Genomic DNA, 27,206 nt, shown 5'->3' with positions numbered 1-27,206 from the left:
CGATGGAATACTACGCAGCCATAAAAAAGAACAAATTCATGAATTTCACAGCAACCTGGATGGAACTAGAGTCTATAATACTGAGTGATCTCTCATAGAAACAAAGATCTAAGTATCACATGTTCTCACTCATATAGCAGACCTTGAACATCTACCATAATACTATAAGAAAAGGATTGACAATGGTGGGAAACTATGGGGGGGAAGGGAGGTGGGATTGACGGTAGTCAATATCTGTCTGGGGACGGGGAGATACCCCTTATCAACAAGGGTGCCTGAACAAAGCATATTTGTATACCTAACCCTTAACTGTACCCCACAATATTAAAATTAAAAATATTGATTTAAAAAAAAAGAAAAAAAAACAAGATTTAAAAATTAATATCATACAATCCTGGTGGAACCTATATCAAATGAGATTAAGTCTTTACTACGCTGACAGTTATAAAGTAATACTGATCTAAACTCCCCAAAATTAACATGATAATATGGTCATAACCATGCAAGAAAATGTGCAGAGGAAATTCATCAAAACACAGTTGTCCCTGGATAATAGAACATTAGGTGATTTTTTAAAATATGTTTTTCCCAATGTCCCATAGTATATTTATTCTTATAGTGACAAAAAAAGTAACTTCATAAAAAATAACCTAAAACATCAACTCTCATATTAAGGTATCTTAAACCTTTTAAGAAGCAGTTACTCCGGGGGTAACTATTGGGGGAAGGGAAAGGGGTACACCTCATCAACAAGGGCACCTAAAATAATGAACATTTGTATACCTAACCCTGAATTGTACCCTACATCTTCAAAATAAAACATGTTAAAGTTTTAAAAAAAAAGAAGTACTCTCTAACAAAAAAAAAAGTAGCTAACAAATACTAAAAGCTTTTGAGCATGTTCCTTTTCTAACTCTACAAGCCTCCAGATTTCTGTTTCTCTCCTTCAAAGATACTTAAGCCTTTGTGAAAGAAACCCAATATCTAGTAGTGAACTACACTGCCAGAACAGCATACTTCCCCATTCTCTTTCTTCCCACAGATGTGGCCCAGGCTGAGCTAGTCCTTGACCCTCATCCCCATGAACATAATGGCTGAGGGATGGGCATGTGAATGGTAGAAAGCAGCTCTTTCTAGAGTTGCTAAGCTCAAGGGATGTGCATTTGGAGCTGTCTTGTGACCATCTTTTCCACTTATCTAGGATCTATAAACAGGGCAAAGTCGTACAAGAGACTGGCAGTTCCAACTCCAAGGCCTTGTTCTTTGCAACTATTGCTTGAATCTATGGCTACCCCAATGATTTCTTCCTAGTCAAGTAAGGGAGCCTGAAAGTTCAGACACATGCAGCATTACTCCAAACGACCATGTCAACAAAAACTGCGTAGCAGTGGTTTTCAAACTTCAGTTACATCAGAATCACTTAACAGTCTAAGTAGTCTCGATAATTTGCACAAGATTCCAGGTGATTCTGATACTGCTGGTGTGGGGATCACACTTTAAGAACCACTGGATACAAACAACCCCCCTTGAAATCACATCTGCCTTTAAAATACATTTAATGGCCGGGTTTGGTGGCTCAGCCTGTAATCCCGCGCTTTGGGAGGCCGAGGTGAGTGAATTGCCTGAGCCCGAGGGTTCGAGACCCGCCAGGGAAACTTGGCAAGACCTCATCTCTACAATAAACCAAAAAAATTAGCCAGGTGTGGTAGCACGCACCTGTAGTTCCAGCTACTTGGAAGACTGAGGCGGAAGGATCGCCAGAGCCCAGCAGGTTGAGGCTGTGGTGGCCGGGAGCGGCCACTGCACTCCAGTCTGGGCGACTGAGTGAGACTCCAATTCAAAAAAAAAAAAAAAAAAAATTTAACTTCAACTTATCTAATGTAAAAATATAACTGAATGTCTCATTATTCTAGGGAATTGTTTTAATACTATGTCTCATTTATCCACATTCATCCAGAAACCTTAAGTGAAAAGTTAATAGGCAATCATATCTTTATCAATCACAGGTTTTTAAAACAATGGTTTCCTTATTTATGCTGTCTCACTTCCACTTATTTCCACCTTCATTCAGAAAACAGCTTGGAAAGCAAATCTTTATAGAGCATCTAAGAGTCAAGCATCCCAAAGACATTACAGTTTTATCAAAAAGAGAAAGATATAAATGTCTTCTGTTCTAAACTTCAAATCAGCTTGAAAGGGACTTTAAATGGGTCAAAGTGGATACAATCATCTTTAAAAGAAAGACAAATCTCAGAGAGCATCCCTGAGAAGACTTGCCTTAATTTAAAAAAGAGAGAAAGGGGAGGAAAAAAGAAGAAGTCAAATATCCAAAGGTAAACTTATACTGGAATAAAATGTAACTCTGTTTAACAGTATGGGTAAGTTATTGATAGTATTTTGGTTCTTGGTTGGATGGTAGGTCCATGAGTGTTTATTACATAATTTTTTGTAACAAATTTATATATTACACATTTGATATGCATGTGTATATATAGCATATATATATATTTTGAACCAGGGTCTCACTTCGTCACACAGGCTAGAGTGCAGTGGTATGATCCCAACAATCATGGCTCATGTCAGCCTCGTTCTCCTGGGCTCAGTGATATGCATATTATAGTTTTAAAACCATAAGAAAAAAAAGGATGAAAGAAATCTTACCAGAAAAACATATTCTCAAGTAGGCCTTAATAAAAATAAAATGCAAAGTGTACCATTTATTTAAAAACAAAACTTTCCCACAGCCATTGTCCAGAAAAGTCTAGTCCCATACACTCAATAGGTCAATCAAACCTGGGAACAGGTTTTGACACAGTTCTACTACACTGTAAATACAGGCAGTCCCCAACTTATGAAGGTTCAACTTATGATTTTTTAACTTTATGATAGTGTGAAAGCGATGTGCATTCAGTAAAAACTGTACTTCAAGTACTCCCACAACCATTTTGTTCACTTTTAGTATGCTATTCAATAAGTTACATGAGCTACTCAACACTGTATTGTGTTAGATTTTTCCCAACTGTAGGCCAATGTAAGCGTCCTATTCTGAGCTTTTTTAAGGTAGGCTAAGCTAAGCTATGATATTCAGTAGGTTAGGTGTATTGAATGCATTTTCAACTTAGAATAGTTTCATCTCATGATTGGTTTATCAGGACATAGCCCCATTGTCTGTATCTACAACAATGAGTCATCAGGAGTTGCTAAATTTTAAGCACAAGTTATTCAGTAAATTAGTAGGACAGAACATCTGGCAAATAATTCTATTAGTCTTTCAGTTTAACATTTTTCTTCTAAGAAAAATTTGTAACACTTAAAAATGCTTGTCTTTCCCAGACAAATCATTCAAAAATTAATAAGGCAGACTAAAGAATTCTTGATAAGAAATTTTTTTTTTTTTTTAAGTCTAGTCAAGTGAAGCAGTGGGAGTGGAGAAAAAGCAAAGGGATAAAAAAAACCATACTGTAACTGGTTGTAATTAATTAGTTGTAAACACCACTGTACTCGGACCAGCCAAGAATGCCTAATAGTCTAACCTGAGCTTTCTCAGACACTAAAAACTTTCCAGATCCTTTTAACAGTCTGTCCACACCTTGCACACTTGTTCCAAACCTTCTTTTAGAGGACTCCAGCTTTAAGTTTATTTTTCTTCATACAGATCCCTTATTCAACTGTTGGTTCTCCTGGATCTGTGTTCAGACTTTAATCTCTCTGACAGTTTCCATGGTCAACACAAACTCAGGTTCTTAATTTGAGCTATTACAATGTGCTATATATCAAGACTTGGCATGTCTTTTCATCTAAGTAGGATGTATCTTCCAAGACAAATAAGAGTGATTACTAAAAGAACTAGTTATATTTCTGTTCTCATTCCCTCTACAAATTGCCATTTGTTTTAAAACTTAACTCCTTGAATTCCAGTCATACTTCTGCTCTCAAAGAGACTGAACCAGGTGTCTAGTACTTATAATCTGATGAACAAGTGCTTATTTACCATGACAACTTTTCTATCAAAAACTCAGAAATCAGCCAGGCACGGTGGCTTACACCTGTAATTCCAGCAATTCGGGGAGCCAGAGGCAAGAGGATTGCCTGAGACCAGGGAAACATTTGAGACCAGCCTGCATAATTTAGTGAGACCTCATCTCCACAATAAATAAAAAAATTAGCCAAGCATGGTGGCATGAGCCTGCAGTTTCAGGTACTTAGAAGGTTGAGGTGAAGGATTGCCTGAGCCCAGCAGGTTGAGGCTGTGGTAGCCGTGACTGTGCCACTGCACTCTAGCCTGGGCAACATAGTAGGTCTCTGACTCAAAAACAAACAAACAAAAAACACTTCAAAAATCATGCTGGCTTCCTTTTCATACTTTTTGGACTTGATCAGTGACCCTAACTGTTGGCATAATTCCAATTGAATAACATTTCAAGATTTATATTAGAAATCAGCTCTAAATCAAGATGTTGCCCTTAACTGAAAGTGCTACACAGGCATCTTTTGGTGCTTCCAAAGCAAGTCTTCCCTGTCACAAAGAACCTCAAGATCATTCCAAAAACACACACCTCTCTTTTTGCCTATAGCGCCTTCACCATCCCTCTTCTCTTTCTTCTGAAAACTGTCCCCTTTTGCCTTTCTCTGCCACCCTATTCTACCTTTAATTCATCCTCATACTTCCAGCCGTCATGTTACATACAGCATGATACTTCTCCCTAACCAAGAGGCTATTCAAAGTTCTTTCCTGGAAATGAAACTGAGAAAGAAATGGTAGTTACTCTTTGAATGCCTAAAGTTTATAAATAAAGCTAAAAAAAAAATTAGGAACTGAATTGTATCATATAGGTCAACAAAGTGGAAGAGGAATTAATGACAACATTAAAACATAAAATGGGGCCAGGCATGGTGGCTCACACCTGTAATCTCAGCACTTTGGGAAGCCAAGGTGAGAGGACTGCTTGAGCCTAGGAGTTCGAGATCTGCCTGGCAACATAGCAAGACCTTGTCTCTACAACGAATCAAAAAATTAGCCAGGCATGAGAACACACTTCTATACTCCCAGCTACTCAGCAGACTGAGACTTAAGAATCGCCTGAGTCCAGGAGGTCAAGGCTGCAGCGAGCCATGAATGTGCTACTGCACTCCAGACTCGGGGACAGAGACTACCAACTCAAAAAAAATATTATATTTTGATGTTTGAGAGTGCTGAATGCTTTCAGGTACCATACCTCTCCCCCTTTTGTCCCACATCTGGGTAAGTCTGTAAAAAGCCCAGCCACTCTCTCCCTTGGGGTTGGTATAAAAGTTCAAACCACGTAAACCCCACACATGAGAACCATCACCAAGTTCTACCTTCCAGTCACAATAAAAACCAAAGCCACCCCCACCCCTTGTCTCTTACTTGCTTCATTCTGGACTAAATGTGAGCCCTTATCCCTGAAGAATCCTTTTGCTGTTCACTGTATGAGTAAACTTTATTCATGTCCACTGGTGCCTTTGTGTCATTTGTCCCAACATTCATATAAACTCCTGAGGAAGGGACTGCCCAGTGTACCCAAATAAAACAAAGATTCCTTCTTTTCTTCTTTGCATGTGAATATCCAACTATTCCAGACTAGCCTCTCTCTATTGAATTACCTTTATACTTTGTCAAAAATGAATCGACAATTTTTGTGTTTCTGGATTCTCTATTTTGTTCCAATGATCAGTTTGTCTATCTTTTCTCCAACACCATGTCTTAACTATTGTAGCTTTAAAATAAGTTGAAATAGAGTAGTATGAATCTTCCAACTTTGTTCTTTTTCAAAATTGCTTTAGTTTTTCTAGTTCCTTTGCTTTTCCATATAATTTTTAAATTAGCTCATCAGTTTCTGTAAGATATCCTGCTGGGATTTGAACTGGAATTACAATGAATCTATAGATCAGTCTGAGAACAGATATCTTAATACTGAATCTTCCAATTCATGAACCTGGCATAATCAGTGTTTTATAATTTTCAGCACACAAATCTTGCACATATTTTTTAAAATTAATAATCAAGTATTTAATGTTTTTGGTGCTACTAGGATGATATTTTTTCATTTTAATTCCCAATTGTTCATTCCTATTATATAGAAATACAATTGATCGTTACATATTGACTTTCTATCCTGAATTCACTTATTCACTGTAACTTTCATGAAGTCTTTAGTCTTTTGTATTTTCTACAAAGATGCTGTATGTGAATAAAGACTGCTCTTCAAAACATACCATTAAAAGAATGAAAACAAGCCAACAACTAGAAAAAAAATATTTCCCTATCACATATGATCTAGCTATTCTACTCTGGGACATTTACACAAGAGAAAAAAAAGTATAATGTCTCTCCAAAAAACTTGCACATGAATGCCCATAGAAGCTTTATTTACAGTAGTCAAAAGCTAGAGACAATTCAACCATCCATCAATTGGTAAAAGAATTTTTAAAATTATGGTATATTCATACAATGTAATACTATTCAGCAAAAAAGTATGAGCACATGACAATATGGATGAATCTCAAAATAATTAGTGAATGTAAGAAGACAGATTTCAGTCGGGCTCAGTGGCTCAGCCTGTAATCCCGCACCTTTGGGAGGCTGAGGTAAGTGGATTGCCTGAGCCCGCGGGTTCGAGACCCGCCTGGGCAGGCAAGACCTCATCTCTACAATAAAACAAAAAATTAGCCGGGCGTGGTAGCGCCTGTAATTCTGGCTACTTGGAAGGCTGAGGCAGAAGGATCGCCGGAGCCCAGGAGGTCGAGGCTGCGGTGGCCGGGAGCAGCCACTGCACTCCAGTCTGGGCGACAGAGTGAGACTCCAACTCAAAAAAAAGAAGACAGATTCCCTGCACCTCCAAAGTATATAGTATATAATTCAATTTTTTATAAAACTCTAGAAAAAACAAACTAATCATAAGTGACAGAAAGAGATTCATGGTTTCCTGGGGATGAAGGGCGGGCAGCTGAGGAGCAGGAGGGAGGGTACTCTTGAGGGAGAGGGATCTGTTCCCTATCTTGACTGTACTGACATTTCTGTCAAACTTATCAAAGTATACACTGCAAATATTTGTGATTTATTATGTGTGAAGTATACACAAAGTTGTTAAAATATATCCATTTCTTCAATGTATTAGTAATCACCTTTATGTCATAGATTAGTGTTTTATTTATCACTATCACTTTACTTAGTAGCTATGATCACTGGTCACAGTTTTCAAATATAACATTTTTTTTTAAATTCAAGCAGAGTAAATTGAGTTCTATTCTCAAAATATCTTGAGGTTAAAAGAAATGACTATAAATTCTGAAATCATGTAAACTTGAGAACGTCTTCATACAAGTTAAATATGAATAAAATCTTGCCTGGGTTAAAGAAAGGGAAGAGAGTGTCAGGAACGCAGGGCAAGAACAAAGGTCACACTTTGAGATCCTAATTTCAACAAGTTCTAGAAACAGTAAAATAAACTATTTCTTGATCATTCTTTTGGAGGAATTAGTAATCCAAATCCAGTTGATATAAGGTTAGAGTTGTAAGAGAAGTCTTGAACCTAATTTTTTTTTTGAGTCGAGGTCTCACTCTGTTGCCCAGGCTGGAGTGCAGTGGCATGACCAAGGCTCACTGCAGCCTTGATCTCCTGGGCTCGGGCAATACTTCCACCTCAGCCTCTGGAGTAGCTGAGACTACAGGCATGGGCCACCACACCTGGCTTTTTTTTTTTTTTTTTTGCTTTTTTGTAGAGATAAGATCTCGCTCTGTTGCCCAGGCTTGTCTCAAACTCCTGGGCTCAAGCAATCCTCTCACCTTGGCCTTCCAACGTGCTGGGGCTGCAGGCGTGAGCCACTGTGCCTGGCCTGAGCCTACTTGAAACCAGCTAATCAATATTTACTAAAGAGTCTCAAATAAAATGATAGATGCTCAAAAAGTGCTTAATGATCACAATATTTAAAAAATCAAGGAGAATACCTCTAGGATAATTTCTTCTCATGTCTCTGAAATCAAAGAATCAAACACTAATCTAAACTTTGTATACACATTTCCCTTAACTGAAATAATACTTAAAAATTTCAGAGAACAATTTATGGTTGGAGAGCTTGACAAATAATTTGGGCAACAGAGCTAGGTATTAAAGTGGAGAATTTTTTTTTTTTTTTTGAGTTGGGGTCTCACTCTGTCGCCCGGATTGGAGTGCAGTGGCCGCTCCCGGCCACCACAGCCTCGACCTGCTGGGCTCCGGCGATCCTTCCGCCTCAGCCTTCCAAGTAGCTGGAACTACAGGCGTGCGCTACCACGCCCAGCTAATTTTTGATTTATTGTAGAGATGAGGTCTCACCAAGTTGCCCAGGCTGGTCTCAAACCCATGGGCTCAGGCAGTCCACTTGCCTCGGCCTTCCAAAGTGCTGGGATTACAGGCTGAGCCACCGAGCCCAGCCAGAGGAAAATCTTATAAATATATATTCGGAAAAACAGACAGAAAATAGATTAAAATAGACATCTTAAATTTGTGATTAAAACTTTACAAGTTTCCATTTCTACAACTTACTCCTCAGAAACCTTAAAAAAGAATCTTCTTCCCTCAAAACTTTAAAAAGATGCCTATAGAGTCCATTCCTGTTATTGTTGCAGACATGCTTAAGAGTATGTATCATTCCTTTGTTTGGTGCATTATACAATGTTCAATGTCTTTTAATCTTATGACTTGGTAGTTGTTGACTATTAATTCTTGGGTTTTACTGAAGTTTCAAAAGTAACTCTGATTCCTGTAATGGAAGCATTTAGAGAAAACTTTGTTTAACCCACTCTGCACAGATGAGGGACAAATTCCCATATGTACCTAAAGCATTACTCAAATACCAATCCTAATACAAAAAGGTTAAATATACTCTTATCTGTGACCATGATCAATTCAGACCAAGGCCCATTAGTTCAGAAGAGAATACTCAAAACTGGCTTTAGCAGCCCCTTTCCTCCTAATAAATGGATTATTGCTCTGAAACCCAGGAATATTTTACCTCAACATTATCCCTCTCGAGGTTAGTCTACCAAAATTCCACTTTTCTTTAGTCTACCTCCTCTCTTTCTAGCCTTCAATTCCCTCCTTTTTCTAATGCCAGATCCAAAGTTCTCAAGTTGAGGTAAAAACAGACAAAATAAGGCCACATGTATAGGGAATAGGGAAAAATAAATTCATAGTTGCAGAGCATGTAAACATCTAGTATGCATTTCCATTCAGCACTTACTCAGATTTATATTGAATAAATGTTAGTTAACATGCTGGCATACCATGTAATTTTCATGTTCTATTTCTCCTATGAAACATTTCTCATCAATCTTTTGATTCTCCTACATTCTACTGGGCACATTATAAATGCTTTTAAAATGTCCATTAAATTGAGCAGAATAGTTAATTTAATACTTCTAACCAGGAAGCCTACTTTATTTCAACTCTGGATGTTGAAAATGTTTCTAATACAGTGGTAAAAATGTTATTGAGTTTTCTTTGTATTATCTCAGAGTCAGTTTAGCCAATTATCAAGGATGAAGTAATATGAACTGTGAATCAGAAAACAGACAACCTGAGTTCAAGTCCTAGCTCTGTCACTTACTGTGCTCTTGGGTAAATTACTTGACTTTTCTGAGACTCTGTTTCTTCATTTGTAAAATAGGGATGATATAAAACCACCTCACAGAATTATTTTAAGAATCAAATTATGTAGTATATAAAACAACACTTTATAAATAACAAAATGTTTTAATTGTTATCAGGTAGCTTATACAGGAAGACTTTCCAAACCTTTTTAGAGCCTAGTCTAATACCTAGAAGATTATTTTAGGAGAGGGAAAAATTACTGATGAAGAGTTTTATTATCAGTCAGGAAGGAATGCTTAAGCTCAGGAGTTCAATGCCAGCCTGGTTAATGTGGTGAGACCCCCAAATCAAAAACTGTCATGTGTTTCTTTTCCTTAAAAAAAAAAGAAAAAAAAAGCAAATGAAGTGGGAGAATTGCTTGAGGTCAGGAGTTCGAGGCTGCAGTTATGATCACATCTGTGAACAGCCATCACACTCCAGGCCAGGCAACATAAGATTCTGTCTCTAAAAATATATATACATAGAAATTAATTAATTAAAAATGCAAATGGAAAGAAAACTAGGTAACATTTACTACAGCTATACAGGTGGATAAAATAAACCACGAAAATTAGTCTTCTCTTTGTTTGACTTTTAATGGAGAAACAGCTCAAATGTCTAACAAGAAAGTAAGGCTGAGTATTCTTTTTTTTTTAAGTTGGAGTCTCACTCACTTGATTTTTTGGTAGTTTACCTATTTCCCAAATAATAGTGTTATATCAAATTAGAATACTCAACCTTGGTCGGGCGCAGCGGCTCAAGCCTGTAACCCCAGTACTTTGGGAGGCTGAGGCAAGAGGACTGCCTGAGTCTAGGGGTTTGAGATCAGCCTAGGTAACTTGGTGAGCCCTCATCTCTACAATAAGTCAAAAAATTAGCCCGGCATATGCACATACCTGTAGTTCCAGCTACTTGGAAGGCTGAGGCAGAAGGATCGCCAGAGCCCAGCAGGTCAAGGCTGCAGTGGCTGTGAGTGTGTCACTGCACTCCAGCCTGGGCAACAGTGTAAGACTCCAACTCAAAATAATAATAATAATAATTAAAAGTACACATTTTTCATCTGTTTTACCACAAAATGGCCAATGTAATTCTCCTCCTACCAAAGTCCTGGATTTCAATACTTCAAAATAAAACTCACTTCAAGAAATCAATGGAAAAGCACTATCCATCTAAAAGAGACAAAACAGTCCTTTTCTTAGTCTACGTAACTCGAAGATTCATTTGCAGGATTTAAGGCACTATGTTCCCAAACCAAACTGACATGACTTTTAAAGGTAAGTGATAACAACTCTGCTTCCCACAAGAAAAAAAAAAGGTAAAATTTGAAGCTCATGTTTAAGATTCTTAAATTACCCTCACAGGCTAAGAGCCAAAATTAAAGAAATTATAGAATGCCTATTCACATTTCAAATCAAGACAAAACATAGTCAAGGTTTTCACTTTGAGCTTCTTAGATGTTTCCTGCTTAAGGTATCCATTTTCTCTATAGAAACTTGAACAAAAATCCTATCAAAATGCTTTTTAAATTAACTTCCAATGTTCCTGCTATGCAGACTATTTCATCTGATTATTCTAGTGAAAGACTAGCCTCATTCATAAGCTACATGGGAGCCTAAAAGGGGAAATAGGAAATACGTTTCTTCTCAGAACCTTAAAAAAAAAAAAAAAAAGCAAAAAGTTGATGAAAGAACACTGCTGCCACGTCTCTCCCCCTCCCCCTTCACGTAGTGGCTACTCCATCCCTCCAGAGTGCATTCCAAGGGAAAGTCCAGGAACCACAGCTCTCGGAGAAACCAGAAACGGTTAAGTGGAAACGGGCCAGTCTCTTCAGCCTTTCAGATCAACTGCTAAAGGAGCATCCAGCTGCTTCTTCAACAATTTCTTACAGAAAACAGTGCGAAAGTCCATGCGTCTCCTCCACTCTATCCGGAACGCATAAGATGTTAGTGTCTAAAACGGAACTGCTATGTAATAGATTCGATTCTTCAGGAGAAAGTCTCATCATACTTATGGTCCCATCCTCCCGCTCCCTTGAAACAACACATCTGGGAGCCAGTCCTGGAATCTAACTCAAAATTCTCATCACAACCATGAAATTCGGAATTCGTTAGACTGATGTGGACTCCCAAAAGCAGCAAATGGGGGGTGGGGGGGAGCGACAGAGAGAGACGAGAGAGACAGAGCCAGAAAGCGAGAGAGAGAGAGAGAGAGAGAGAGAGAGAGAGAGAGAGAGAGAGAGAGAGAGAGAAGAGCTCTGGTCCCTTTAAAAAAAAATGTATGGGGGAGAACGGGAAAAGCAGAAGCAGGAGCCTAGCTTCCCCGACGACTGGGTGACCTGACAGCCAACTTCCTCTGCTCGAGCCCCAAACTCGGCGCCCGGGGCAATGTCTAGCTGCCGAGGCAGCAGCGCGGCGCGCAACAGATGGGTTCTGCCGGAACTTTCCGGGTAGCTCCATCTCCCCGGCCCGACTTTTCGCCAGGGCAAAAATGCCTGGAAAGCTCCAGCTTCAGCAGTAAGCTTTGAAATCCGCTCTCTACAGCCACATGCAAACCATCTGCGACAGTGGCGGCCCCAAGCCCATGGCCCGCCCTCGCGCTCCCCTCAGCCTTGCAGGGAGGACCAGGTACAAGGCGCGTTGGGGAAAAAAAAATCAACAGGGTGATTCCTCCCCCGGGAAGGAAAATTCAAGAAAGTCCCGGCCCGCAGGGCGGGGACCGAGGCTACCGTAGCCCCCAGGTCCAGAGGCGCACGGGGGGCAGAGGTGGGAACCGGAGCCTGGAGAGGCCGGGCGGCGGACCGCGTGGGGCGGCCGCGAGTGGCGCCGCGCAGGGCGAGGGGTCGAGTCTCCGGAGACGGTCCCGGGCGGCTGTGGGGACCTGGGGAACCCCCGCCCCAAAGGCGCCCCACCTGAGCGGGGAGCGTCGGGTCGCCTCAATCGTCCGAGAGGGACCCCAAATGCCCCAGGGCCTCAGTGTCCAAGGTCGAGAAGGCGTCTCACCTGGAAAGTGGGACGAGAGGGCGGCGCGCGCTTCAGTCCCCTGTCGCCCGCGCTCGGGCCGGCTACCTTCTCCCTCCCCTCAGCCCGCTGGCGGCGCGACTGGGCAGCAGAGGGAGCCAGTTAGCCCTTTTATAACCTCTAGGCCGCGACGGCCGCGCCACAGAGGAGGCGACGGCTGCCCCTCGCTACGTGAGCTCGATCACACCAGCGCCCCGGCGACTGCGCAGGCGCGCAAGCCCGCGCCTCCCGCCCGCCCACCCGTGGCCGGCCCGTGCGGTCCGAGGCCGAGAGGAGGGGCAGGGGCAGGCAGCCCGCCGTGGGGAGGGCTAGCGGGTCTGGGAGGTAACGCGCCTGCGCGGGCTTCTCGCCCCGCCACCATTACCGTTACCGTGGTTACCACCGGGTTTCCCCCACTCCTGTTCGGTTTAGCTCCTTAATTTCGGGGTCAGCGTCAGGCCTGGGCGAAGAAGCCACCAGCAATGAACTGTCTTAAGAAATGAGAAGAGGAACGTGAAAGTGTAGAAAATAAACAGGATTTTCCTGGGGTGGAAAATAATACAGTGCATTTAGACTTGGTATCTCAGCTGTCTTGGCCCTGAAGGTGCTTTGCCTTGCTAACCTCCCTCTCACATCTCTGAGGTCATTTTATGTTATCCTTGTTTTACCTCCCACCCTTCTACTTTATCAGTAGATTACAGACTAAGAGCTACAGAGTCAGTTTATCTGAATTCATATCCTGGCCCCATCCCGTATGACACTGGACTTGAGCAACCTCTCTGTATCTCAGTTTACTCATCTGTAAAATAGGAATGACAGTACTACCCATCTTGTGGGATTATTGTGAGAATGAAACGAGATCATGTTTGTAAAGCACGGAATGCCTCACACACAGAAAGGACTTGGTAAATATTAGATTCTGCGGTAGCATTAGTTTATGTAAGGCACCCAAAGCTGTGTTTGGTCGTAGTCGACATTTGCCTTAGTTGTACAGTATCCCTCAAACAAGAAAGCCTTACTCTTAGGGAAAAGACATCAAGATAGTTTCTCCCTTGTCCGTGAAATGAAAAAGTTACTTTCCTAAGACTTGTTATTCATTAAAAATTGTTTCTGAAGTTTTCCAGGTGTGCTAGAAAGTTTAGTAATAATTAACATTTGACTCTTATCTGGGAGGCGAGGTTGATTATATAGTTACAGAAAGAGTCAGAGAAAGAATACATTGCTAATAAGTAAATATAGTGATGTCTAAATCAGTGGTTGACAAAGCATTCACGAGGTCAAAATTATTATTATTTTTGGAGACAGGTTTCACTGTATTGCCCAGGCTGGAGTGCAGTGGCACAATCATGGCTCACTGCAGCCTCAAACTCCCAGGTGCAAGTCATCCTTCTGCCCCAACCTCCCAAGTAGCCTGGCACCACAACACCAGGCTAATTTATATTTATTTTTTGTAGAGATGAGGTCTTGCTATATTGCCCTAGCTGATCTTGAACTCCTGGCCTCAAGCCTCCCACCTCGGCCTCCCAAAGTCCTGGGATTACAGGCATAAGCCACTACACCTGGCCTAAAATTATTTTTATACTAAGATTTAATTTGCTTTTTTCACTCTAATAACAGTACATACTTGGAAGTCTGAGGTGGAAGGATTGCCTGAAACCAGCAGGTCGAAGGCTGCGGTGGCCATAAGCATGCCACTGCACTCCAGCCTGGGTGACAGTGAGACTCCAACTCAAAATAAATAAATAAATAATAACAATACAATAGAGTTTTCCAGAGACTACATGTCCTGTGATACTGCAACAGATTGGATGCAGAAGCAGATATGAGAAACATCTATTAGCCCAGACACTGACTAGATTTGCAGAGATGTAAAATAATGCTACTCTTCTCACTAACTTCTTTTTGCTTTAGACAATGCAGTTATTTTTTCATTTAAAAATATGTTATTTATGTTAACATGTAACAGATTAATTATTGTTTTTAATGAACTAATAATTACATATTTTACATATTTGTTTTACCTTCTAATATAGTAAATGTATTAGGTTATGATCCACATAAAAGCCTTTGGAGTCTTCGGTACTATTTAGGAGTGTTATGTGGTAGTAAGATTAAAGAGTTTGAGAACCACTAATCTAAGTAAATATCAGGGAGCCCTTTGATGCAAAAGGCAAAGATATCTTCTTGTTAGAAAATATTTGCCTCAAATGGAGATGTAATCAACGTATCCATGGATTCTACACACAGCTGATTCTGAAAATTGACAATTTAATCCATTATTGAAATGGCTGTAAACTCTGAGGTGGATTTACTGTGAAGCAAAGGAGGCTTCAGTTTCAGGGGCCCTCGTTTGCAATATCCCTTTTCAAGTCCCTGGAAGGGATCCTAGCAATATAGTCACATGGTTATATGCTTTTGTAAAATTTGTGAAAGTATTTAAAATGCAATCTTTAGTCCTTGGTGACTTCCCTCTACCATGTTTTTCTTGTCTAGTGTTGGAGTGGCTAGCAGGCATTTTTCAAATTTAGCTAACTTGAGTTAGAGATACATTTGGTTTGAGTTTACTGGGATGTATTTTTGTAACCCACAGTTACTTCCATGTGTAGTTAAGATAATGTCAGCTGCCCCAGTGGCTTCCAAGAATACTTCTATCATCCATTATGCCGACCCACCCAGCATTGTAAAACAAAGGTACAGGGCCAGACCTCATAGTTATTTGAATGTGTTCAGTGTGCTACACCAAAAATTATATGGATGGTAGAAGAGAAGCTGAGTTGAAATTTAGGAGGCCTGAAGCTAATCTGTGCTCAATTCTTCCAAGTTTTGATATATAAAATGTTAAAGATTTAGTATTTATCAATACCCAGCCAGAAAATTAACTTAAATTTTCCCTCAGAATTTAATGAAGACATCTACGACACACTAAGAGTGTCATCAGTTTAAAGAAAACTAGACCAGGCGCGGTGGCTCAAGCTTGTAATCCCAGCACTTTGGGAGACCAAGGTGAGAGGATTGTCTGAGTCCAGGGATTGAGACCTGCATGGGCAACTTGGTGAGACCTTGTCTCTATGATATATACAAAAATTAGCTGGACATGGTGGTGCACGCCTGTGGTTCCAGCTACTTGGATGACTGAGGTGGAAGGATCACCTGAGCACAATAGGTCAAGGCTGAGGTCATCTGAGCCCAGTAGGTTGAGGCTGCGGTGGCCATGAGCATGCCACTGCACTCCAGCCTGGGCAACAGAGTGAGACTCCAACTCTTAAAAAAAATAACAAATAAAAATAATGAAATCTAATATGTCCTGAACTCTTTTCAGTCATATATTAAATATCCTATTAGAGATTTTCCCAAAGTTGACAATACTAAACATTTATATGACATTATCAACAATAAATTGTGAACTTTAATCAAGCATATATTATGCTGTGTGAATTAGAAGACAAAGTAAAGTCTGAATTAGTAATCCAAGATTCATGGAATAAATATTTACGAAACCACCTACCTACTGTGTCCAAGATACTGCCTCATTGTCTTGGAAGATCAAACTTTTTTTTTTTTGAGTTGGAATCTCACTCTGTTGCCCAGACTGAAGTGCAGTGGCATGCTCCCAGCCACCGCAGCCTTGACCTGCTGGGCTCCTGTGATCCATCCGCCTCAGCCTTTCGAGTAGCCGGAACTACAGGCACGCACTACCACGCCAGGCTAATTTTTGATTTATTGTAGAGAGGTCTTACCAAGTTGCCCAGGTGGGTCCTGAATCCACGGACTCAGGCAATCTTCTCGCCTAGGCCTCCCAAAGTGCTGAGGTTACAGGCTGAGACACTGAGCCCAGCCAGAAGATCAAACTTTAATTAGACAATCTCTGCTTTTAAGGAGTTTATAATCTTTACTGGAAAGAATCAAAACCTATATTGTGCCAACAGTAATTCATTCATCCAATAAATATTTGCCTGCCCATACGAGTCAGACTATGCTAAGTGCTGGGTATATGATCCCTGCTGTCATAGAACTTGGAGTCCTTTGAAGGAAACCTACAGCATACAAAATTAAAATTAATAAATATGTAACTGTACATTTCAACAAGTGAAAATAATAAGGAAAAGATCAGTGTGCTATGAGAAAGAATGACAGCAGAGACATAATTTAGATTGATAACACAAGAAAAGTGTCACTAAAGAAGTGACATTTAAACTGAAAACTGCTGGGCTTGGTGGCTCAGCCTATAATACCAGCACTTTGGGAGGCTGAGGTGAGTGGATTGCCTGAGCCCGCAAGTTCAAGACCAACTCGGGCAACTTGGTGAGACCTCGTTTCTACAATAACTAGAAAATTAGCTGGGAGTGGTAGCATGCACCTGTAGTTCTGGCTACTTGGAAAGGCTGAGGCGGAAGGATTGCTGGAGCCAAGTGGGTCGACGCTGGAGTGGCCGTGAGTGTGTCACTGCACTCCAGCCTGGGCGACAGAGTGAGACTTCAACTAAGTAAATAAATAAACAAATAAAACTGAGAACTGGGTTAGCCAGATGAAGTGTGTGAATAAGAGCATTCTAAAGAAAGGGAAAGGACTGCCTGAGCCCAGGAGCTTGAGACCATCCTGGGCAACTTGGTGAGACTTTGTCTCTACAATAAATCAGAAAATTAGCCAGGCATGGGAGCACACACCTGTAGTCCCAACTATCTGGAAGACTGAGGTGGAAGGATTGCCTGAGCCCAGCAAGTAGAGACTGCGGTAGCCATGAGTTTCCCACTGCATTCCAGCCTGGACGACAGAGTGACTCCGACTAAAAAAACAGAAAAACAAAAAAAAGGAGAGAGAGAGAAAGAGATAGAATAATACAGTATATGTAAGGACCATGTAGCGAAAAACAAACCTGGTGCATTTGAGGAGTAAAAAAGAAATTCAGTGTGACTATGGTGCAGTAAGCTACTACATGAGAGGAAGCTAGAGAGGTCTGCAAAAGCTGGATCATGTGGGGCCTGTTAAATACATACTGTAACAAAAACAATGGCAAGGTATTGAAATTTTGTGGGTTTTTAAATTAGCATCTCTGTTGTCCAGACTGGAGTGCAGTGGTGGCATGACCATGGCTCACCACAGCCTCGAACTCCTGGGCTCAAGTGATCCTCCCTCCACAGCCTCCTGAGTAGCTGCAACTATAAGCACACACCACCATGCCCAGCTATTTTTAAAATTTTTTTGTAGAGACAAGGTCTCACTATGTTACCTGGACTGATCTCGAGCTCCTGGGCTCAAGCAATCCTTCCGCCTCCACCTCCCAAAGTCCTGGAATTATAGGTGTGAGCCACTACACCCAGCTCCATTAAAGTATTTTAAGCAATGGTGTAATGGTCTTTTCACTCCTCAAATACACCAGGTTTGTTTTTTGCTACATGGTCCTTACATATACTGTATTATTCTCTTTCTCTCTCTCCTTTTTTTGCTTTAACAAAGGAAAAATGCAATGTAAGAGGATGGGTTTTCCTGTGAATGACGTGTCATTGGACACAAGGATGGACCTTGGAAATAGAAGTGATGGGGACTTCCTCCTTGCTCGTGAGTAGGAACATGAAAGTAGAAGATGAGAAATTCTATACTGTAGCTGAAACTGGAAACAATTCTAGTCACTAGCATCCTAGCACTGTGGCATTTTGGAAAATGACTGCACCAAGGTAGCCAGACAACCTACATCATGTGACCTCAATAAGGATGCTCACTGTGGTAGGCAGATTAGTGACCCCCTAAAGATGTTCATATCCTAATACTAGGAACCTATGAATATATTACCATATATGGCAAAAGAACTTTGCAGATGTAGTTAAAGCTAGCAGAATAAAGGTATCAACTAACAAAATAAGAAAGTTGGGAAATTGAGCTAAATCTGTAGAGAAACCAACGAGTTTCATCCTGAACTTCATTGGGTTTGAGATGACAGAGACCTTCATAGAGTTTACATTCAATCTGCTAATTGATAGTGTCAATATGAATCAGATTTCTATATCACAGCAGAAAATGATATAATGGCTAAAACTCTGACTTTCTATCTACCAGCAGTTTTAGTTTAAAAGTAATCCATTATTTCTTTGAATTTAATGCTCTTCAACTTGAATCAACCACACATATCTTTCTACTGTTGGTTGGCAAAGCAAGGCAAGGCAACTCCCTGTGGTAGTTAGTATTGCTGACCAAATATTTCTAGGACCTTTCTTCCCAGACAGAAAGGTCAGCTCTTCTCTACCTTTTTTGAAGTTAGATATGGCCAATTAACTCATTTTGGCCAAAAAAAAGGCATGTTTGAGAGTCAGGATATGTTTCCCCATAATGCCTTCTCAATGTTGCAGTTACCATGGAAGCCCTTATTAAGATGACGTCTTTACCTGTTCTGGTACAGGAGTTCCTACAATGAACAGACCTCCAAACTCTCCACTGCCCTGACAATCTACACTGGACTAGCTTGAGTGAAAAATAAACTTCTATTACAATAAGCCACTAAAATTTGGAGTTGTATATAACTGCAGAAACAGACTCAGAGATAAGTGAGATGTCGAAACTATTAGATAAGGACTTCAAAATGACTGTGATATATATATATATATATATATATACAATTTTTTTTTTTTCTTCAGAGACTCACTCTGTGGCCCAGACTGGAGGGCAGTGGCATTACCCTGGCTCACCGTAGCCTCGACCTCCTAAACTCAAGCAATCCTTCCATGCTAGCCCCCCCACCCCTAGTAGTTGAGACTACAGGCATGCACCACCACACTTGGTTAATTTTAGTATTTTTTATAGAGGTGAGGTCTTGCTATGTTACCCAGGCTGGTCTTGAACCTGCTCTCAAGTGATTTTTCCACCTCAGTCTCCCAAAGTGCTGGGATTAGGCATGACTGTTATTAATATGTTAAAAGATTTAGCCAGAAAGGTGAACAACATGCATGAGCAAATAAGAAATTTCAGTGGGAAAATAAACACTAAAAAAGAGTCACATGAAAATGCTAGGGGAAAAAAATCCTGTGATATTCAGAATGAATAATTCTTTTGATGGATGCATTGGTGTACTCAACGTAGCTGAGAAAAGAAGGTCCAATCATCCAAACTAATATATAAAGAGAAAAAAAGAGTGAAAAACAAACAGCCAAGCACCCAAAAGCTATAGGACAATATCAAATAATCCTGCATATGAATAACTGGAGAAATGGGTCTTTAGAAATATCTGAAAAGAAAATAACATAATATTCCAAAATAGTCTTTCTTGTCATAAGCACTTATCCAAAGTCACAAACAATTCATGAAACTCCTTTGACCTCAAGAATTGTTGGGTTAGGAGCTCAGAAAGGGAGACTGTAACCTAAATTTTTTTTTTTTTTTTGAGTTGGAGTCTCACTTGGTCACCCAGAATGGAGTGCAGTGGCCGCTCCCGGCCACCGCAGCCTCGACCTGCTGGGCTCCAGCGATCCTTCCGCCTCAGCCTTCCAAGTAGCTGGAACTACAGGTGCGCGCTACCACGCCCAGCTAATTTTTTGATTTATTGTAGAGATGAGGTCTCGCCTGCCCAGGCGGGTCTCGAACCCGCGGGCTCAGGCAATCCACTTACCTCAGCCTCCCAAAGGCGCGGGATTACAGGCTGAGCCACCGAGGCCGGTTTGTAACCAAAATTTATTCAAATAGAGTGAAGAGCAATACTTTTGTTTCATGGCTGAGGGTAGACATGTGCTCTGAATATGAACAAGAAAGTCAATGACCCAAAGACCTTCTGGAGGCCATTTCTCTACCACAATGGACGCCAACTCGAGGACAGAACCAGCACATGGAAGAGGAAGTGAGCAAAAACCCTAATTCAGTGGTAGCTGAGACCCGAACTATAAATGGATGTTTTAGTTATATAAGCTAATAAATTCCCTTTTTTTTTTTGAGTTGGAGTCTCACTCTGTCGCCCAGACTGGAGTGCAGTGGCCACTCCCAGCCACCACAGCCTCGACCTGCTGGGCTCCGGCGATCCTCCCGCCTCAGCCTTCCAAGTAGCAGGAAATACAGGCGCACACTACCACGCCCAGCTTATTTTTTGATTTATTGTAGAGATGAGGTCTCACCAAGTTGCCCAGACGGGTCTCGAACCCGCGGGCTCAGGCAATCCACTCACCTCGACCTCCCAAAGTGCTGGGATTACAGGCTGAGCCACCAAACCCGGCCAAATTCCCTTATTGTTAAAGCAAACTAAATGTCAGTGTTCTCAAATCAAAGATGCAGGTAAATGCACACATGTTAACAGATACAGTGTCCTAACGCTAGTATTAAGTGCCGTTTTAGAGAAAGCTCCAACTCAGCTCTCAACTGTTCTCTTGTTTTGAACTAAATTTCTAATTTCCTAAAGAAGATGTCCCTGTTTCCCAAAGGGAAAACACTTATGTCAGGAAAATACTACCTTTTACTAAGCAACTGTTGTAACAAGGAAGCCAATTTTAATTATTCACTAGCAATAATTTGTTGAGCACCTACAATGTGCCAGGCATTGTATCATGTATTGAAAATATATTCCCCACATCTTTAAAATAAAACAATTTTTAAAAAATATATTGATGAATAATGCACAGCTGCTTATAATTTCAGATTGTAAAAATGTTTGAATAGTATGACATGACAGGTATAACAGACTCTATTTGCTCCTTTTCCATTTTCTGGTATCTTTTCTTAGTAATGTATTTACTGTACATTACTCTGAATATAATTTGAATCCTAAATATTAAATACTTTCAAGTTTCATAATTTGTAGATGAATATCCAATAATTATTCTATCAAGGATAGACAATATTTACAAATCTTGAAAATATTTGACTGAAAACAATAAATTATATTGCAAAAATAATGCTTCTGTGTATAAATAAACAGAATCTGACTTGGCTGTCTGAAAGATTTGTAAAGCTTGGCTGGTCCGTGCATTCTTCCACCCAAATGAACTTGTCAAGAGCTCAAACAAACCATACAAGAATGCCAGAAATCTCAGTTTTATTTGGTGAAGCAACAGAGTTTAGAACTCAGAGTTCATTCAGTCATAGAATTACAGTATTTGGTAGGAAGAATAACTTTTGACTTGAAAGGGACACTAGTAGAATAGTGAATTCAATTTCTCCTCCACTATTAACAGTGTAACGGAGTGTCTCTAAGTGAATTGCTTTAACTTCTATCCTGAAATTTCTTCATTCACCAAATGACCCTAATAATTTTTTCCCTACTAATCACATAAGACATTGTAAAAATCAACTGACATAGCTACTAAAATGTCTTGGAAAAGTATGAAATATTATCTTAATATGAATAATCATCATTGGATGTTGTATGGTATAACATTGTATAAAGTTGGCCCGGACTCAGTGGCTCAGCCTATAATCCCAGCACTTTGGGAGACCAAGGTGAGTGGATTGCCTGAGCCCACAGGTTCAAGACTAACTCAGGCAACTTGCAGAGACCTGTCTCTACAAAAAGTCAAAAAATTAGCCGGATGTGGTAGCGTGTACCTGTAGTTCCAACATGCTACTGAAAGAACTTAGGCGCCAGTAACAACTCCACACCCATTAGAAACCAAGAGATTTATTAAAGTGGCAGCTACAGGAAAGGGTCTGTAGCCGAAGAAAGTTCGAGAGGGAGAGAGAGAGAGAGCTATGCAGGGAGAGGGCTGTATTTGTTAGTATAGCGGGGGCAGGAAAGGGTCGTGTTAGCATTCTATTGGGGAGAGCAGAGGGGAAATAGGGTGAACCAAAGTTGTGTTACGTTTTTATTGGAGGTACAACAGGGCTGATTTGTCATAGGAGGAGGCTGTTGGCTCGCGGATTTGAACTTCGCGTGTGGGAAACCATACAGGGAGGAGCCAGAGCTTAGGGCCTTTGTTGTTTTGGGTGGCAGCACCATCTTGGGGACGCCCTTCTGACTGCACTCTTCAGCTACCACACCCCAGTTAATTTTTTATTTATTGTAGAGACGAGGTCTTGCGAAGTTGCCCGGGCTGATCTCGAACCCGCAGGCTCAGGAAATCCACTCGCCTCAGCTTCCCAATGTTCTGGATTACAGGCTGAGACACTTAGCCCAGTCTCGCCTATGTCTTCCTTTGAGAAGTGTCTATTCAGATCTTTTGCCCACTTTTTAATAGGGCTGTTTGTTTTTTTTCCTTTCAGCACATTTGAGTTTCTTACAGATCCCGTATGTTAGGACTTTGTCAGATATACAGTTGACAAATATTTTTTTCCCATTCTGTGGGCTGTCTCCTTGCTTTCTTAATGGTTTCTTTTGCTTTGCAGAAGTTTTTCAGTGTTATGAGGTCCCACTTGTTTATTTTATTTCATATGGCCTGGGTTTTTGGTGTTTTGACCAGCAATTGGTTAAATGCATGCCTTTCGATATACTATTATTTCACTTTAATCACCAAAAGGCTAGGCTGAGGTTCAATGACCTGAGGCTCAATGTGTGCCCTTAAAAGTATATGTTAATTTACTACATGATTAAGCAAATCCCATTGCCTTGAAGTTAAGCATGTCTGAGGAAAGATAATTTTTACCTGATGACTTATAAAAATAATGAGGATTATAGTTACTTATATCATATTTATTGTATTTACTAACCATGTACTATAATTGCTTAATAAAAATAATAATTTGGTTGAAGTTGGTTTTTTTTTTTTTTGAGTCAAGAGTCTCACTCTGTCGCCCAGGCTGGAGTGCAATGGCACACTCACAACCACTGCAGCCTCGACCCTGCTGGGCTCAGGCGATCCTTCACCTCAGCCTTTCAAGTAGCTGGAACTATAGGCACATGCCACCACTCCTGGCTAATTTTTTGATTTATGTGGAGATGAGGTCTCACCAAGTTGCTCAGGCTGGTCTCGACCCCTGGACTCAGGCAATCCTCTTGCCTCGGCCTCCCAAAGTGCTGGGACCGCACCCGGCCTGGTTGAAATTTTTAATAGCTTCACTGAGACATAACTTAAAAGTGTGTAATATGATGATCTTTAGTAGGTTCACAGAATTGGGCAATCATAACCACAATAGATTTTAAAGTATTTTTATCACTCCAGTAAAAAATCCCACAAAGATAAAATCCTTTTCCCTTTGGCAGACACTCATCATTGTCCTCTAACTCTTTCCCCACCCACCTAGGCAACCACTAATCTACTTTTTTCTCATAGATTTGCTTATTCTTAATATTTCATACAAATGCAATCACACACCTATTTATATTTCATATAATTGCCCTCATCCATAGGCAACCACTAATCTACTTTATGTCTCTATAGATTTACCTAGTCTGAATACTTCACATAGATACAATATGTGATATTTTGTAATTGGACTCTTTCACTTAGCATAAAGTTTTCAAGCTTCACCCATATTGTGGTATATAACATTCCTCTTCATTGCCAAATACAATGGATGGATAGACCACATTTTGCTTCTCTATTATCAGTTGATAGTAATTTGGGTTGTTTCTACTTTTGGCTACTTTGAATAATGCTATTACAAAAATAAATTCATGAGCAGGTTTTTGTGTAGACATTTTCAATTCTCTTGGGCATATACACACAGGAGTGAAATCGCTGGGTCATTGGGCAACCCTATATTTAACTTTACGAGGAATTGTTTTAGAAAGCAGCTGCACCGTTTACAAGTCTACCAGCTGCGTATGAGAATTCCAGTTTTTCCACATCCTCACCATTCCTTGTCATTTTCTGCTTTTTTGATTGTAGCTATCCTAGTAGGTATAAAATAGTGTCTCATTATACTTTTGGTTTGCATTTTCCTGATGGTAAATTATATTGAAGCATCTTTTCATGTGCTTTTTGAACATTTTTATATCTTCCCTGAAGAAATGTCTATTCAGATCCTTTCCTCATTTCTAAATTGGGTTGTTTATCTTTTTGTTACTGTGTTGCAAGTATCCTTTGTGTATATTCTGTCACTAGTCCCTTATCAGATACATGTCTTACAATATCTTTTTCCTATTGTATGGGTTGTCTTTTTACATTCTAGATGATGTTGTTTGTGGTACAGAAATTTTTAAAATTTTGATAAAGCCCCATTTTTTTTCTTTTGTTGCTTATGCCATTTTTTTTTTGAGTTGGAGTCTCACTCTGTCACCCAGACTGGAGTGCAGTGGCACGCTCCCAGCCATCGCAGCCTCGACCTGCTGGGCTCCAGCGATCCTTCCGCCTCAGCCTTTCAAGTAGCTGGAACTACAGGTACGCGCTACCATGCCTGGCTAATTTTTGATTTATTGTAGAGATGAGGTCTTGCCAACTTGCCCAGGCAGGTCTCGAACCCGCAGACTCAGGCAGTCCACTCACCTCAGCTTCCCAAAGCTTGGGCTTACAGGCTGAGCCACCTTGTTTTTGTTTTTGAGTCAGGGTCTTACTCTGCCACCCAGGCTGGAGTGCAATGGCACAATTACAGCTTACCACAGCCTCAACCTCCTGGGCTCAGACATCCTTCTGCATCAGCCTCCCAGGTAGCTGGGATGACAGGTGCATGCCACCATACCTGGTTGATTTCTAAAACACATTTTTTTGTAGAGATGAAGTCTCGCTGTGTTGCCTAGGTTGGCTAGCTGGAATTTTGACAGGAATTGCACTGATCTGTAGATTACTTTGGGAACTATTGCTATCTTAACCAAATTAAGTCTTCCATTCTAGGAACATGGGATTCTTTCCATCATTCCAATATTTCCCAATGTTATGTTCCATTTCCCTCAGAGATACAATCCAGGTCTATAGCATGTTATGGTGGTCAAAAGCATAGGTTCTGTCTCGAGGCAGACAGGCTTGGGTTAAAATCCCAGCCCTTCTACTGGCTAGTTATATAAATATGGGCAGATTATTAACTTTTCTAAGTCTTTGCTTTCTCATCAGTAAAGTACAAGTTATAATATCTATCTTGTAGGATGTGAAGATTAATGATAAATATGTGAAACATTTAGGATAGTGCCTGGAACAGAGTAAATGTTCAGTTATTCTGAACTATTTTTATTATTATAGCACTTAACACTTAGTTATTAAAAATATAGTTATTTTGATTTTTAAAATTAATAGAGCCCGGTATTTTTCCTAAGTACACGTCCCCATTTTTTGGGAATTCATTGGCTTTATGTCTTGTTTCTCTTACATTTTCTATGTCTTCCTGAAGGATAATGAACCAGCCTGATTTTTAAAAATCTTCAGTTCATGTGCTAATGGAAGAGGTCCAAAAGAAATGACTGGTCAACTAACCAGATCTAATTTTCCTTCCCATGTAATCTAGGAACATATTAACAATGACATTCAGGATTTAATAACCCTTATCCCCTACAGTCTAATATCTACACACAAAGTGACTCATTTATTTATTTATTTATTTCAATTTCTGAGTCAGAGTCTCACTCTGTCACCCAGGCTGGAGTACAGTGGCACAACAGAGCTACTGCATCCTCAGCCCGCTGCGCTCAGGCATCCTTCTGCCTCAGCCTTCCAAGTAGCTGGAACTACAGTCCCACACCACCATGCCTGGCTAATTTTTGTTGTTGTTGTTGTTTGTTTGTTTTGTTTTGTTTTGTTTTGTTTTTGAGTTGGAGTCTCACTCTGTCGCCCAGACTGGAGTGCAGAGGCCGCTCCCGGCCACCGCAGCCTCGACCTGCTGGGCTCCGGCGATCCTTCCGCCTCGGCCTTCCGAGTAGCCGGAATTACAGGTGCGCGCTACCACGCCCGGCTGATTTTTTGATTTATTGTAGAGATGAGGTCTCACTGCCCAGGCGGGTCTTGAACCCGCGGGCTCAGGCAATCCACTCACCTCAGCCTCCCAAAGGCGCAGGATTACAGGCTGAGCCACCGAGCCCGGCTAATTTTTTTTTTTTTTTGAGTTGAGTCTCACTCGGTCGCCCAGACTGGAGTGCAGTGGCCGCTCCCGGCCACTGCAGCCTCACCTGCTGGGCTCCAGCGATCTTTCCACCTCAGCCTTCCGAGTAGCCGGAATTACAGGCATGCGCTACCACGCCCGGCTGATTTTTTTATTTTTATTTTTATTGTAGAGATGAGGTCTCGCTGCCCAGGCGGGTCTCGAACCCGCGGGCTCAGGCAATCCACTCACCTCAGCCTCCCAAAGGTGCAGGATTACAGTCTGAGCCACCGAGCCCGGCTCCGGCTAATTTTTTAATTTACTGTAGAGATGAGGTCTCGCCAAGTTTGCCAAGGCTGGTCTCAAACCCCTGGACTCGCAATCCTCTCACCTCTGCCTCCCAAAGTGCTGGGATTACAGGCATGAGCCACCATGCCTGACCTTATGTTTTAAATTGATCAGTGGAAGAGAGGGCCAGTTAGAAGCCCAAACTTCACCTGCATGCAATGTACTTATGTAGTTAATCCTCACTTGTATCCCACATTCTATAATAAAAGTAAATAAATAAATAAAGTGATTCTTTTAAATATAAGTGAAATAATCTCACTTTCCTGCTCAAACTCTTTGACAATATCCCATTCTTCTCATTGTAAAACCAAAAGCATTAAAATTACTTCATAAGAATTTTAAGATTCGTAAGGCTCAATTTGACCTGGCACCTGCCTGCTCT

General features: G+C 40.8%; 2 protein-coding genes across 2 annotated transcripts in view; one reads left to right on the top strand and one right to left on the bottom strand.

Moving 5' to 3' along the window:
• Nucleotides 1–27,206, bottom strand: part of P4HA1 (prolyl 4-hydroxylase subunit alpha 1) — a 137,197-nt gene that overhangs the window by 84,385 nt on the left and 25,606 nt on the right. The window lies entirely within an intron of this gene.
• The window catches only part of NUDT13 (nudix hydrolase 13), a 37,978-nt gene continuing 22,868 nt past the window's right edge, over nucleotides 12,097–27,206 (top strand). The window contains exons 1-2 of the mRNA XM_008064288.1: nucleotides 12,097–12,256; nucleotides 18,083–18,184. Coding sequence (XP_008062479.1) covers nucleotides 18,119–18,184 — 66 coding nt within the window. The 5' untranslated portion in view covers nucleotides 12,097–12,256; nucleotides 18,083–18,118. The remainder of the gene's footprint in view (nucleotides 12,257–18,082; nucleotides 18,185–27,206) is intronic.

Source organism: Carlito syrichta, unplaced genomic scaffold (assembly GCF_000164805.1).
Source record: "Carlito syrichta isolate Samal-C Ts95f unplaced genomic scaffold, Tarsius_syrichta-2.0.1 Scaffold307258, whole genome shotgun sequence".
Classification (NCBI taxonomy): domain Eukaryota; kingdom Metazoa; phylum Chordata; class Mammalia; order Primates; family Tarsiidae; genus Carlito; species Carlito syrichta.
This window is presented reverse-complemented; position numbering and strand designations above follow the sequence as displayed.